The following is a 15,864-nucleotide window of genomic DNA, read 5'->3' on the forward strand; positions in this document are numbered from 1 at the left end:
ACTGCAGCGTTCTCTTATTCATTTAAAGACACCCACGTGGCTTATTATGCAGGACATGTGTTTCATTAGAGCAGAGCTTTGGAAGACGGATAAAAAAATGGAAGAAAAAAAAATAAGAGGGAGGCAGAAGAAGCCCTGCGAAGCGAGCCACAAACGATGCACTCAAGGTTCTGCTTTACTGAGCTGTGCCAGTTAGGAGACGCTTGCTTAGCCTTGAAGCCAGGAAACATGTTGACATCACCTGCGCGTTCGTCGCAGCAAATCCCACGCAGTTCTTGGCCCAATTTAGAGAACAAAACAAATGTAATGCTAATGCTATAAATACTAGAAAAGCCTCCCAGACTGAGCAGAACCAGAGGAAGTCTGTCTGACGGATTTGGGTAAAGACTTCTAGCAGTCAACCTTTGGGGTTTTTCACTTTACGCTTAAGAGTCTAAGTGCTACAACCATTTGGTAAACCACAATGGTTCAAACTGTACAACCCAAAAATAAATCTTACATAATGTGAGAGGATGTGACCCTGTCATTCCCTCCAGCAGGCCCTGTGTTTGCCCATCTGGCAGACAATGTGCAACAACAGAGCCCCTTTGACTCATTAAAAGCCACCATTCAGTGCTTTTATGTATCGTATGCACAGAATAAATGCATTTAAAAAAGTAGGACTTATTCTAATTTTGGCAGCTGAACCCCTCTGACTTTTTTCGTCTCGGGTCCTTCAAGTAATTTTGATGTTTGGTGATGTGTGTTTAATGAATGAGTCACTGATGCTTCTGTGTTCTTGAGACTCTGTGCGAGCAGCTGAAGCCATGTGGGACCAGAATGCAAACAAAATGTTAAACAATTAATTCTTCTAGTTTAGAAACAAACAGGTCAAATAAAATTGTTCCAGCTGAACAAATTATAATATGTATTTGAGTTTTTTGTATAGTTTTTATTGTCTCTATAAACCCAACCTGCCTGAAATAAAAAAATAAACATTTTATTACGGTGATAGTGGTTTACCTTTAAAACTGTACAGACTTACAACTAAACAAAAAATGTAATATATATTTTTAAATGGAATTATATGTTTTTTTTGTAGGACCATAAAAAGGTTAACAGTGGCAAACTATACTTTTAGGTTTGCTATTTACTGATTATCATCAACGTCCTGTTCTTCTGTCATGAAGACACTTAAAATAAATCTTACTGAAAAACTAAATTGTTGTGAAAAAATTAATATCTTAAATAACATTTCATATGTGGTTAGTGTAACTAATACAATATTAATAAATTGGTGAATAAAACTTTATTGATCCCACAACGGGGAAATTACCTAATAACGATGATGAGTAAAAAGAAAAAAAAAATGTTTAAATTACTGATCTAATAAATTTTAAATTGTTTAACTGCAGTTATGATCATCTAAAATTTTAATATACAAATACAGTGCCAAATTCAGTTGTGTTCGCACCGATTGCCATTCAAGAGTCAAATTTGGGCCAATTGACTCTCTGTCCGAAAAAGGGTTCATAGACTTGATGCTCATGATCCGTGTGGGAGGAGCTACCACCAAAGGTTTTTAGCCTGATCAATATATGGAAGCCTTGACTGTACATCTCATTTACAGTCCATGGAAGACACGGATGATGTTAAGAGGTCAAGTTTATTTATTTTAAAGGACTCTACAAAAGCATAGGTAATCCAGACTCCATGTCTGGATTCATGAGATCATTCTACCAGTACTGTGAGGTTCACGATGACGCCGCTTTTAGCGCAACTTCCGCTGTCCTGCATTAGTTTAAGGAATGTAAAAAAGAAGAATAAAATTGGATGATTTTTAATATCGTCTCAACACACATAGGAGAAATATCGTAAAGTTTAGGTGAACAAAAGGCAACAATCAAACTTACCATAATTGTTTTGGACTCCACCCACTAGTTACTTCATCTACACGTCACAGACGGAAGCTGAACGGCTGATTGGTTGACGCGACACGTCTTTGCCAAAGTTCAGATATTTGAACTCTGGACACACTGCGCCACCCAAAACGTGCCACAAGACTCAAAACACTTTTTGGGTCAAAACGTACCCAATGCTCAAAACGTAGTGCAGGACCTCTGATTGCGTCTTTACATTGACATAACATAAAAACTGGATGACCCTGACGAACGAATCGCATTCGCTGTAAACGCGTCTTTAGAGTAGCAAATGTTCATTATAGCCTGTTGTTGCAACATTTGCCGAAAGCAGAATCGACACCTTTTTTATATAAAAATTCACATATCTGTTAAAAAAGCTGAGAAATAAAAGGTTGAGAACTTGACTATAAATCTCTCACTTTCCTTTAATGACAAATGTGTTTTATAAAAAGAGAACATATTATGGGTTAAGAATTGTATCCTCTGTGGAAATTTCGTAATTTACCAAAATAAAGGTTAAACTTTTGGCAGATGTAACACTTTTCTGTCTGTTCGTATGGTGTCCTACAAGGCTCTGTGTTAAGACGTCTTCCAATTGATTACTGTTTCTGTCTCCCTTCCCGCTCTAGGCTGTAGCGGAGGCGTCGATGGGACTGTGTCTCAGCCTGAAGCTCATCCTCCGCTCTGATCACATCTGCTCCACCTGCCTGCTCTGCCATCCACCCGCTCTTGCCCCACCATGCTTCCACAACCTCCACCTTTCCTGCTCCGCCTTGTCGCCAAAGCTCTGACACAAACATGTTTTGTCTCCATGCTTGACTGGACCCTTTATTGGGCAACCTAGGCCAACTTTGCCAGAATGAGGGACAAGACATTCAGAGAGGCCTTTCTCCACGCTATGCCTGAAGATTTTCCTAAAACAGCATTTCTTTCTATTTTTAATTGAGGAATTCTGACATACTTTAATAATCATTCATTCATTTTGTCGCAATTCATCTTTGGCTGCAAATATTCTGCATTCTGCTCTGACTGTCAAATGAACTTGAACTAATATTTTTTAAAGGTTTATCCAGCTAAACTAAGATGACTTGCCACGTCGTTGGCAGTTGGGTTGCTCATCGTTCGGAGGACTTCACATCACTCATGGTGTCTTTCATAATCCGTCTGCAATAATGGTCAAATCAAAGCAATTTTGATTCTCAAGGTTTTCCTTTTTTTCTGCAAATTTTACAATTTCCATCAACTTTCTTGAAGATCCTTTATCACACTGAAGGAAAGTCCTGGTACAGATCAAAACGTTAAAAGAAGGAACTATCACACAATTGACCTAAAATGAGTCCCCTAAGCCCATATGTTTGGTTGAAATATCCTCAGTTTTTACAAAGGTCAAAAAAAGGGGGAAAAAATAAAAATTAACATAAAAAAACCATCACAGCCATGGCCCAAGCCATGTGTCATGAACAGTTGGGAAGAGGAAAGGTAGCGGTTTCATGCCTGTGGATGTCATCGATGTGATTGCATGTTCTCGGCATTCCCTCATGAATTCTCAGCCAGCATGCAGGAGCATCGGACTCAGAAGTCCTCTGCTCAACTTTGCGTCACGGCCCAGGAAATATAGTACAAGTTTGAAATTGCTCTATTTCAGTCAGTGGCTTCTTTCACTACTGATGTGTTTGTGAGTTTGAGTGGAGCAGAGACATGCCATCAGGTATGGAAACAAAATCTGTCCAAGGCTAAATTTGGAGTCTTCCCACCAGAAGTGAAAGCTAAAGAACAAAAGAAAAAAAAGACGTTTTACAGATCAGGCTCAGTTTGACACAGTTGAACTCCTGTTCCTGACCCCTGTGCCCCCCATGGCTGCAAATACTCTGCAGTCCAGCTCTGCAGGAATAGCATCCCATGGAAGTTTATCTTAAATACATAAGTGAGGACAATTTTACCAAGCCTGGTAAACAATATCACTAATCTGTGCAGACGAAATTGATTTTTTTCAGTAAATACAAACTCAAAATGAATAAACTCTCATTTGAAATACGGAGAAGTTCTCCACAAGCAGAATAAGATACTGGTGAATGTTCTTGTTTTAATTATACTTTGGTTTTTATTCTGTTAACAGTTAGTTTTGCTTATTCAAGTAAATAATACTTTGGATTGATTTCTTAATGCTGGTCATTCTTTATGGATAAATTGCTACCTGGTAAGATTAAGAGTTTTAGTGTTACACCAGGGATAAAATCTTAGAAATATAGCATGTGATTCTTTAAGACACAAAGTTCTCTTCTTTCACTCAGGTGAAAAACAGCTCAAAACAGAAACCAAAGCAGGACATTTGGTTCAGGTTAGAATTTAGTTTAAAAGCGCAGCATTTCCATTTCTACAATGCAAGTCCTAAATAACACTTTGATCTAGTAAAGCACAGTTTTATGACAAAGACTGCACATATTTTGAAGCACTGCTAGGAGTTATTGCCTAGAAAGCAAAAAAAAAAAAAAACACTCTTTGGCCCATATTTGGGCATCTTCTGGACAGCAACCAATGCTCCACCAGGGGTGCAACATCAAGCAGTGGTCCCCAACCTTTTTCAGGCCACAGATTAATTTAATGTCACACTATATTGTAACAGACTGGCCTGTACAAGACTGAAGTGGGTTTCCGATTTTATTTGGACCTCCGGTTTCCCTTAACGTTTGAGGGTAAAGTTTATCTTTATCCAATGTAAAATATTTGCAGGTGCTTTGAACTTTGATTCTACGTTAGATTTCACGTAGGAAGCAACTTCAGCCTCGTCTGACTTTTAAGGTGTGAAGGATAAACACAAAAATAAGTTACAAAAACTGGTATTTTTAAATTTAATAATAATAATAAACATTAATCCATCATTTGAACAACTTAGCAGCTTCTTCGTAACATTAAACAGATGGTTGCTGAATATTAAGCAGTATTATTATGATGCATGGTAGGTCACCGTAAATCCATTTTTGGACTTCTGAATCTTATCAGTTAAATGCAGCTTTTTTTATTTTGATGTTGAAAGCTGTTCTTCTGCTTCCTCATCTGCCAAAGCAAACTTTCCAAGTACGTTTGTTTCTTGCTAACTTCGCTAGCTTGAGGATAGATGGGGTGGATTTTCGCCACATGAGCGAGCGACGTGACAAGCGTCGTCAGAAAAATGCGTCCGATATGGTGGAGAGAATCCACTCGTTTTCCTAAATAAAACCTCTTTCAGAATCAGATTAAACAGAAAAATGTAGGTTGTGTTTTTTATTCTCTGCAGCACCAACTGCCACTTAGACCAGTAGCGGTCCGCACCCTATAGGGGTTGGGGATCCCTGCTATCCCCCTGCAAAGCATTGACGTCCACACTCTCTGTGGTCTAACCCTGGCTCTCGGCATTTGTGTGGAAGCTGGTCCATGACATTTGGGCCCTTTCTGGTCCAACCAAAAGATGAGGTGACCCTGTTTGGCCTTGTTTATGACCTGCGCTCACATTAAACTTGGAAGGGCAAAAAGCGCCAAAAATAACCCATTTAGGTACAACTGTGTCTGCTATCTGGGTTAGCAGCCTCATCTGTGCAGCTGAAGGTTAAGGACCTTGTTGAGAGGCCATTCAGCACCAGGACTTTAAACAGGAAAAGGTCACACTTTGTTTTATTGTGGGTGCCAAATATTCACTGGATTCACATGAAAGCACACATCAGTGAGGAAGTCTGACTGAAAAGGGCTTTTTGTCTGTCTTTTTAAAAAAGATAACTTTTACAGATTGTAGACTGAAAGGAATCTCTTCTCACACTGAATGGATTCATCAGGCAAACCCCAATCAACTCCTTGCTTCCAAAAAAAAAGATAGACACCTATCAGCACGGAGGAAATCTGATATAACCACTGCGAGTATCTGAGTGAAATTGATTCTATTGCATGGTCTAACAGCTCCCAAATAGACACACATGTTTGTCTGGAGAAGATTATGAATTTCCTCCAAGAGAGGGGAAGCAGAGTGAATTCTAAACCTCTGACAGTCTCTTCAGGAATCTTAAAACATCTTTGTCAAAATCCAAAGTTTTGTTTTGTTCTTGTTTTGAGAGGAGTTGCTTAAAAAATGTTGATTTTCCTTCAAAATGCTGATCAACTCAGAAAGCACAAGGGTCCAGCTAACAGGACAGGATGTGTATTTTTGTATTCACAAACAAAGAGCCAGCTAAAGGTTCAAATCCCCACACGAGTATGTGTGTAATGGCTTCATATCTCAGTTCTCTACTGATGTACTGAATTGAAAGTGGCCGTTTAAAGCAACATAGCATTTTTTCTTTTTAGTTTGGGGCATTGTGTCACCTATAATCTCTTCACATTCCTAAACATGATTTGCAGGTTAAAGCTGGATGTTTGTGAAGTACTTACAGAGTCCCTCTTCTAAATCTGCAACTTCTTCGACAGCCCAAAGATGCTGAATCCTTTCAGACCTGCAGAAACCACAAAGAGCACAGTTCAGCTTTTGCAAAGCATTGAAAGAATTTGGTTTTGTTGTGTGTTTTCTCACAGCTGCTCTTACAAGCGTTTAACTACAACGGAAGTCCACTCTGACGTGACCTAAAATCAATGTTGCTTTTTCAAAGTTTTTTTTTCTTCTTCCATTTGGATTGACAAATGGACTGTCAGATTGCTGCTTCACCTCACTAAACATGCAAAATGAAAACATGGCGAGTGTTTGCATTGTTTGCTCCACCTGGCCCTTTACCGACATCAGGAAGGAGCGCTCTTCTCAGTGATCCACTCCTGGTTTGCGTTTCGTCACATGACAAATCACTTCTTTCCCAGCCTGTCAGTAAAGGTGACAGTCATATCTCAATTGGATTTTTACAGCTAGAAAGTCTCTTGAAAAATCTAAATTTAAAGACCCACTCTGATGAAAAAGATGATTTTGGTGTTTTTAACATGATCTTGTTAAAAACATGACAAAGGAGGACAAGAAAAGTAAGATTAAATTGCATTTCTCTGTATTTCTTATTTAAAATGCTGTGAATCTGGAGAAAACAAAAAAATTCTGTTTAAAAAAGATCTAATTGGTGTAGAAAATACGCCGGACGCGCTACAAGCTCCCGGCTGCGCTGAATCCACTTGGAGACAAATGGATCCATGAACGTCTTTGTTTTCCTCGTCTGAGCTGGAATCTGGATCGAAAGTGCACGGCTGGATAGCTCCATTACTGATTGCCATTTTTGTTGTTAGGTTGGGGGGCTGTGAAGCTGTAAGCTAGCATGTAAAAACTGAGAACTCTCAGCAACTGGAAGGAAAAAAGGGGGAGCAGGATTGCTCCGCCCACAACTCAGAGGCAAATTTGTAATCATAAAAAGACCACTGGGAGAGCTTTTAAAACAAATCCAAGCATGATCATTAACTCTAGAGAACTGACTAGGTCAAATTTGACTGCTGATTTTTCCTTGTGTTCTTCATTAGGGCCCGATCACGTAGTGCAAGGACCCTATTGTATTTGTAATGTTTATTATTATTATTATTCCGACAAAAAAGGCGTCTTTTTGAGGCCTTTAACATACCTGAAAACTCACCAAATTTCGCACACGGATCAGGAGTCACGAAAAATTTCTTATTTTACGGTAGACCAGCATGGGTGCACAAAAATGGCTCCATAGCGCCACCTACAAAATTTGTTTTCGCAAGCCCCACCATATGCTTTAATTTAAATTCTATTTCTATTTTGTTCCTTTTACTGGGCTCCTTTTAATTGCGGCCTCTCAAAATGCACAAACAAACTTTAAAAGTCAAAAAGAAAAGTGTTCTTGGGTTCTCCAGGTTTAAATTTCTCCAGAGCTCACCTTTTAGAAGATGCATAGCAACGTGAAATTGAAATGAATTGTCCAAACACGCTAAACATTCTCTGTTTCTCTTTGACTAAAAAAAAAAAACGTAACTGACGATAGTTCAGGAATGAGCCCAAACCTCTGTGGCAACTCTGAAATGCAATTTTGATCTTGTCCTCCATCATCTGAAAAAAGCAACATGTTTAAAACACCAAAAACAACAATTTTCATTGGAGGGGGTCTTTAAATCTTCTTACCATGTTCTGACATGCACTTTAAAGGGGAAGTTTGAAACCTTTAAATTTTGTAAAAATGACTATCTGAATGTGTCACTTGCCTGTCAGTCAGTTGACCACAAAATTACAGAAAAAAAACCTAAACAGCAAAAATCCAACACTCTACAAAGGTAAACATTCTGCTTGTACAGCAATAATGACTCAAGAGGTATTGGAAACCCCCCCTCAGGTCCTTACATGCAATTTGTTCTCAATGATTACAGTCCAGTGAGATACCACTTTAAAGACCTTCTGCAGAAAACTGGTTTCAACATGTTCTTGTGGATCTTTCTGATGATGGAGGGGAACAGGAAGGGGGAGAGGCCGGGGTTGCTCCGCATCAGTGGCCCAACCCAAAACAACCAAACAAGACTGTTTTGTTTTGGACTAAAAATGTCATAATTCTAATTAAGACTACTCGGAATAGTTTGAAAATAGCTAAAAAGATGATCCTAATTGGTCTTTCAGCGAAAAGTACTTTTTTATTGAAAAGAACTGGTTGAAGGTTTCTCACTTGCATCCTCTCTGGCTGTGTGGGCCGACTGCAAACACCATTAGATCAATTTTTCCCTGATTCCTTTCAACCATCCTACATGCTCCTGGTTAATGCGGCCCTGCGGAGATCAAACACGCAGGCAGGGCATCAAAAATGATGAGAAGAAAAACATTCTCAGATGAACAAGGGCTGCAGCACTCTGCAAAACCCCACACTCTCTCATCTCCTTCTTAACATATTCCCTGGAAAAGATATTTTTAAGTTAAACAAGATGTCACTTGTGGACGAGAAGATGTCTATTTTTCTGCAGAGAAAACCTGTAATACGATTTCATTGTGCAATGAAATATTTGAAAAAAGTTTTTTTTTTATCCCTCGCTGATTGTTTTTTGTCCTAAAAACGAGTCAAACTTGAGAATGTATGAGATGATGTCAAGTCTGAATTTTCTCTCTAACCTCCTTTCTGCTAAACTCGCATATTCAAAAAACTTTCCGTCCAATTTCTTTTTTTTTTGCCTCTTTTTGTTGTCTTTTTTCACTGACTAGGATTGTGACTAACCCTTCCTCCTCGTCGTCATCATCATCATCAGAATCCTTGTTTTAAATCAGCTGAACACAACGCTGCCCTTATCCACTCACATTATTCCAGCTTGTGACGGATCTTCATCTGTATAATTTGTACAGCAAAAGTTTATAACGTTTTCTACCCTTCCAGAAATGATTTAGTTTCTGTTGTTCCACTGAATGTCAATGAATTCAAATTTGCAAGCATTGTTATAAAGGTTTGTGTTTTTTGTGCAACACTTGGGTTTGTTCTACCTTCCAGGTAGGAAAAATAAGGTTCAATAAAATCTGAAGAGATGGACCTCTGTGTTGTGTCTGAAGTTTGCGATCAGGGAGCCGCAAAAACGTCTCTGTCGCCTCTTTTAATAAGACTCACTCCATTAACGTCCTCCTCAATAGCCTTTATAACGCCTCACCCATGAATTACTTCAGTGAGAAAATCCAGACACATCTTTAAGGTTCCTTCGTGTGGATCTTCTCACCTTCAGATTAAAATTTGAGTCAGTTTACTGTCCTTTTCAAAGACGTGTTGTCTCGACTTCTTTCAGCTGATTTTAAGGAAACATAGAGTTTTGCTGTATTGACCGTTGGGAGGGGGAAGGGGGGTGCATCATTGTCTCATCAACAACTTTAATTTTGATGTTTGGTAGCACTTATTTAAGCATACTGCAAGTAACTTAGTCTGTACTAAAAGTGAGGCAGTAAACTTTACGTTTTATATTCTATAAATATGTTATAGAAGTTTTCAGTTAGTATACTTTGTACTGGGGATGTTCCGTTCAGAATTTTTTGACCCTGATCCGATTTTGAGTCATTTGAGTTTAAGCAAACAATAAAAAAAAAGAATAAAAATGTAATAAAAAGAGCCCATTTTCTTTTCTTTTTTCTTTTATCATTTAACACTTAGAGCACTTCTGTAAAGTAGCTCGAACAATCAAGTAAAAACAAAAAAGATAGTTAACCTTTAACTTGTAAAAATAAGTAATATTTAGTTGTGAGAGAAGGTTTGGTGCCTGTAGCTTTAGTATCTTCAGAACCATTGAACATTTTTGATCACATGTGATTCATATCTCCATTAAAAACAAAAAAACAATGACTTTCTTCCAAAATCGTTGTTGTAGCATGAATATGACTTTTTCTTGACTATCGGTAGCTTCAATAAATATAACCACTTGTCAGAGGTCCGAGCTCTGTCTGACTTCTCCCAGCAACCCCAGCGCACACTTCCTTTTTTTTTTTTTTTTTTTTTTTTTTTTTTTAACTTGTCCTGTCCAACAGCTGGGCAGACAGATGAGAGCTGAGGGCCTCTTGTGTTGGACAGATTTTACTTTAACAAGAGGGGTTATTAATCTTCAGACAAACCAAAGGTATGTCTGGATAAACCCCTTTTGTAATTGAGGCCAAACTTTATTAATTTCAATCATGTCTGAAAATCTTTGGTGTTGGACCGGACGGAAAAGGAAAGAGGGGAAGAAGAGAGAGGGACGATAGAGAGAGGGGGGGTAGGGGGTGATAATAGGAGGGGAAGGGGGATAAGACCATGAAGCAGCATAAAGCAACAAGTTTACTGGTTGTTAATCATTATGGTAACGTTCAAATGTAGTACAATAAGGGCGGAGCCTGTCCACACACACACTCAAATGTTATAAACACACCTGCTAGCTGCAAAAAATGTCCACCTGTCGACATATATACAAAACAGATAGTGTTCACACGCATACTTATGCCTTAAAACCAACTAGTGTGAAATATTTCAGTCATTCAGTCATGCAAACTGTAAGTGCAAAGGTGAGCTAACACCTGTGCTCAGGTGAGTGTTTATGTTCTTCTAAAATGGATGGTGGAACGTGGAAAGAAGGAGGGAGAGTGCCCAGCCATCCCCACCCCAAGACCCCCACCGCAGCAGCAGCGGCAGCCGGAATCCCCCCAACGCCACACGGGAACCGGCAGGGAACAACCGCCGCCCGGGCGACCAAGCCCGCCACCCAGGCCAGGGCCAGCAGGACCGCCGCAAGGCCCCCAGAGCCAGAGAGCAGGGAAGCACGGAGGGAGAGAGAGCGCCGCCCCAGCCCAACCAGGAGAGCAGCCCCCCCGCCGCGCCGGGAGAACCCAACGCAGGGCCCCACCGGAGACGGACGCCCACAGCCCCAGACGAGCACCCCACCACCACCCAGGAGTTCCGGGCATCCCCCCGCCCCAACCCCAGGTACGAGCCAGGACCCCCCAAGGGAGACCCGCTCCGCGCTCCAGGCAGCCATCCGCCCGGCCCGCGGCTGGTCCAGGGAGGAGCGGGGCAGGGGCCCGCCGCCCCCGCCCAAGAGGGGGGGAACCCCGGGGAAAAAAAGAGGGCCCACAAGGGGTGTTGTAAATATGGCCCGACCAGGCTCGGCCACAGTTGGAAATATGGCGGGGCCCAGCGCCCAGGAGCAAGGACCAGAACCCACCCCCCAGGGACACGAACACTCCCGGCTCAGATGTAATGTGAACCCCCCCGCCGCGCGGAGAGAGCACCGCCGGGCCCAGGAAGCCGGCACCCCGGGGACACGGCCGCCGTTGCAAAGGGGCCCGTACCCCCCACCAGGGAAGAGGCAGGGGACAGATGGTCCTAGGTCCCACCTTCCTTGCAAAATGTGTGTGCGTGTATGTGTGTTTGAGAGGGTGTGTGTGTGCATGTGTGTGTGTTTATGTTGGAATGTATATATTGAGGGGGGAGGGGTGTGTGTGCTAAGGGGGGTGCAGTTAAAATTGGCGGGTAGGGCACTGAAGCGCACACTTCCTGGAGGCTGCACACCTCACTCTCATTCATTCATCAACCACAACATAGTTGAGCTGTACGGAGCTTCGCTCAGTGTGAAGTATTGTTTGTGCCATGCTGCCTTCCTTACTGAGTGGTATATTTTCTGTTTCCTAAACTTGTTTGCGTGCCCCGACCCTCGACTGGATCCTGACTACCCCGTCTCTCCTCTGATGATCTCATGCCTGTTACTGACTCCTGCCTGCCTGACTCTGATTTGGTTTTGTGGACTTTTAGCTGAGCTAATAAACCCGCTGCATTTGAATCCAGGCGTCTACCTGTTCCTGTGAAACCATTTATTAGTTTTGGTTGTTTTTGAGAGATTGTCAATTTTATTTTCCATCACCTCTTCCCAGAGCTTTCACTTTGTGTCTGTCGGCAGCACGGAAAGAGCAATTCTCTTTAAAAGAAACAAAGCTTGATCTTTTAACTGCTGAAACGCCCTAAAAGAGTTATTAAAGCCGGCAGTTTGAATTTGTGAATATCTCGTTAACTTTACCAAACTGTTTTTGTGCGCCTCAGTGTGCCATATTCTTGTGCTCTTTACGGCAGGCAGTAAAATATCGCAATCCGTTCATGATGTGCAGACTTCTAATAGGGCGTTAATTTGATATAGGTTTGAAATATTTGCTGCTAATCAAAATAATAAAAAAGATGACTAAATCTCCAATCACTGATCGGGACACAACATCTGATACAGATGGAGTCTAAAAGTACGTGTTCGGGGCCAATTTCCCATCATGTGATCGGTTTGGGACATCCCTATTTTCCTACACCACACGAACATTGTACTTTCTGTACTTATACTCAAGTGTACTTAGTAAAATAAAGTTTTTTGCTAAGGGAGAACTTTACAAATTCAGCTCAGTTTTGGCGCCAAAAACTGTGAAACATGGACAAACATTAAATTATAAATAGTGTCAGACTTGCACTTAAAAGAAAAACAGGACAAATTACAAAGAATTAGAATGCTCTTTGAAAAATTGAAAGAAAATTTTTTGCTTAACATAAAGTGAGGCTATGATTTAAACCAGACGTGATTTCATCATAACCTTTTAGTGGATGTTTAAAGACCCACATGGAAACTCGGAGATTTTCTTTGGTACATCAAAAGCACAAAAGATCCAAGAGCAAACAGAACCCCATAGACTGAGAGTAATCAAAGTGATTACGGCTGCGTTGAGATCAAACTAAAGTCAGACGGAACAAGAAAGCAAACTGACAAGAAGAAATGTGGAGGATTGGACGGATTAGAAAAACAACGGATCATCTTTGGAAGGAGAGGAGGAAAAAGAAGAACATCAGCTTCATCCTTAAAAGGTATCGATGCAAATCAAGTCATTTTCTGTCTCACTCAAATTGTTCATAGCCAGTTCTATTTTGGAATATCTCACATAGTTAAGTTGGTGTTAACAATAAACAATTTGATTATTTTAGTAACCACATTGTTGGTACTAAATGATGGCCTTCATTTTAAGCTATATTGTACGATGAAGTATTAGGGCCACCAAAAATCTAACATCAAAAAATGAAAGTTGTAAAATTATGAGAAGAATTTATAGCTAGAAAGCAATTTTTCTCATATATGTTTAACTTTTTTTCTTATAAATGTTCACGTTTTAAAGCAATACATTTACAACTTTAAAACACGTTCATTTACGATAAAAAAAATCAATTTTACACTTAAAAAGTAATGAATGTTGCCTTTTAAAGCCGTAAATAAACAACTTTATTCTCATAATTTAACAGTTTGTAAACGGTCCTTAATACTCCATGGTAATATAGAAGCTACAAATGTATTTTCACATTGTCAGTTGTGTGTGTTTTTGTGTGCTGTATCTCTGTACATCAACAGTTTCTGTTTATTTCCTGTCATCTCCATTACAGCAAACGAATAAAGTGAAGTGGATGTTGTGCCTAAATTGTTTCCAAACAAAATAAAAGACCCATAAATTAAAAGGATTGAATAACTGCAGCTGAGTAAAAACACAAACCTTTGTGTTTCTGCGCGTGAGGATAAACTATAAAGGGACACTTCATGTCTCCTGGTTATTACCTGTGCGGAGAGATAAGGTGACTATTGTGATGGATATTCCGCTTTTGCAAAACACATAAAATAATTAGCTTTTCCCTTCAATTTTCTTTTAGTCGTTTGTTTGTTTGTTTGTTTGTTGGTTTTGCATCAGCATTTTGGCTGCCAAAACCCAAAGACTGGAAACTGGCAGCTCTTGTTCCTGACACTGATTAGTGTGGATTTTCTCTCCTGCTGCACACTTAAATACAATTCATTACAGGTAATTGCAGTTGTTTTGCCTCACCTTGCACTGACCTTGTATTTATCAAGCCTATTGTTGTAGAACATCCAAAGTAAACTGAAGTAAAAAAAAAAAAAAAAAAGCAAACAGAAAAAGTTGTTTTTTTTCTGACGATAGTTGTGACATTTGCAGGAGCACTTGAAACATATGGTTGTGCCACATGGCCTTGGTGCTGATGCATTATGAATGTTTACAGACACAGTTGATAAACAGAAGATGAGGAAATATGATGAAAGGTCTGACTCATAGCAAGCATACTGAGACAGACAAAAAAGTCAGGTTTTCTGGGATACCTTTTATGTATTTCTGATGGTCCGTCAGCAGCATTGAGGCTGATCACTGAGAAAGCTTTATGTTTCAACTTAATCCAGTCACAACTGCCCTTATTAGTGGGTATGGGTTGTGTGTAGTGATAAAAAAAAGGGGGGGCAGACCTGTACAGGGCACAAAAATGGCCATCACAAAATATCAAGGTCATAGACCACTCAGTGAGCCTGTAGAGAGAAAAAGTTCAAGCACATTTTTACCACGGGCATGCCGTGACCATTCAGGAGCCGGTACTCGCACCTTCCCAACAACTAGAATGTAGCGTAAGGGCACGGTGCCACAGCATCACCCATGCATCATAAGTATAGGTGCTAACTTTACCTGAGCTGTAGTCCATACAATAAAAAAAAATTGCACTGATTTATGAAACCCGATACAGAATAGATCATATGCACGGATAAAAAACAAACAAACAAACAAAACTTCAGTCACATTTGATTCATTAAATATAGTGATCAATAACTAAAGCCATGACGAGCTTGATTTATTGCCTTAAAAGGAGTGGGAAGAAGCAAATTTATATGATCCCACCCTTGCTGAGTTAACTCATTTTATAGTTTTACATAGTTTTCGTAATCCGGTTCTAATCAGATACAGTTCAGATTTTTCGAAAAACAAAATCAAGTGCTTATTGATTATTGATCACCTCCAGAAAACATTCATTCCTGATTTCATTAAAAAGTAAAGTGAATCCCACAACATGTAACAGATATAATACTCTTTGATTATAATCAGAATACAGTGCATGCATGACACTTTTCCATTTTCCATGACATCCCTTGAAGTGGCTGTACAATTCTCAAGGGAGCTGCAAGACACAGCTCCCCTTAAGATGCGGCAGCTCCTATCTACGACCCTCCGAAGACCTGGACAGCCCAAAAACCCAGTCAAAAACCACCTTACTGGTGCTGGTCAGCCCCCCGTTTGGGTGCATGTGACTATACGGCTTTAAAGCTGTTGTTCAGACTTTATTTGGAGTACAGTAAACCCTTGTTTTTCGTGGAGGTTACGTTCCAAAAAGAACCCGTGATTGGCAAAATCCGTGAAGTAGAAACCTTTATTTTTTTCCCAATTATTATACACTTAAATACTCTATTATGCGTTGAAAAGAAGGAACAAACCATTTTACAGGCTCAAACATTTGTTTCACAAATCAAAGTACTTTAGAAACGTTTTTTTTTCAACAAATAACTTCTCTACTTTACTGTCATATAATAATTTTAATCATCGATGTGAACAGAAGGCTTCAAATCGCGGAGATTGGCCACGCCCACCGCAACCCGAGTAATTGGATTAAACGGGAGAAAATGAAAAATGATTATGAAAAAAATACAAAGTACAGTGGAACAAATAGTGACTCAGGTGTATTTCACTGCTCTT

The 15,864-nt window shown here is 40.0% G+C and overlaps 1 protein-coding gene across 1 annotated transcript in view; it reads left to right on the forward strand.

Moving 5' to 3' along the window:
* The window catches only part of ksr2 (kinase suppressor of ras 2), a 126,355-nt gene extending 121,958 nt beyond the window's left edge, over nt 1-4,397 (forward strand). The window contains exon 22 of the mRNA XM_023958217.2: nt 2,531-4,397. Within this exon, the coding sequence (XP_023813985.1) occupies nt 2,531-2,537 (7 nt within the window). The 3' untranslated portion in view covers nt 2,538-4,397. The remainder of the gene's footprint in view (nt 1-2,530) is intronic.
* Nucleotides 4,398-15,864: the final 11,467 nt, after the last annotated feature.

Source organism: Oryzias latipes, chromosome 9, assembly GCF_053564925.1.
Source record: "Oryzias latipes strain Hd-rR chromosome 9, Olatipes_Hd-rR_3.1".
NCBI classification, from domain to species: Eukaryota; Metazoa; Chordata; class Actinopteri; order Beloniformes; family Adrianichthyidae; genus Oryzias; species Oryzias latipes.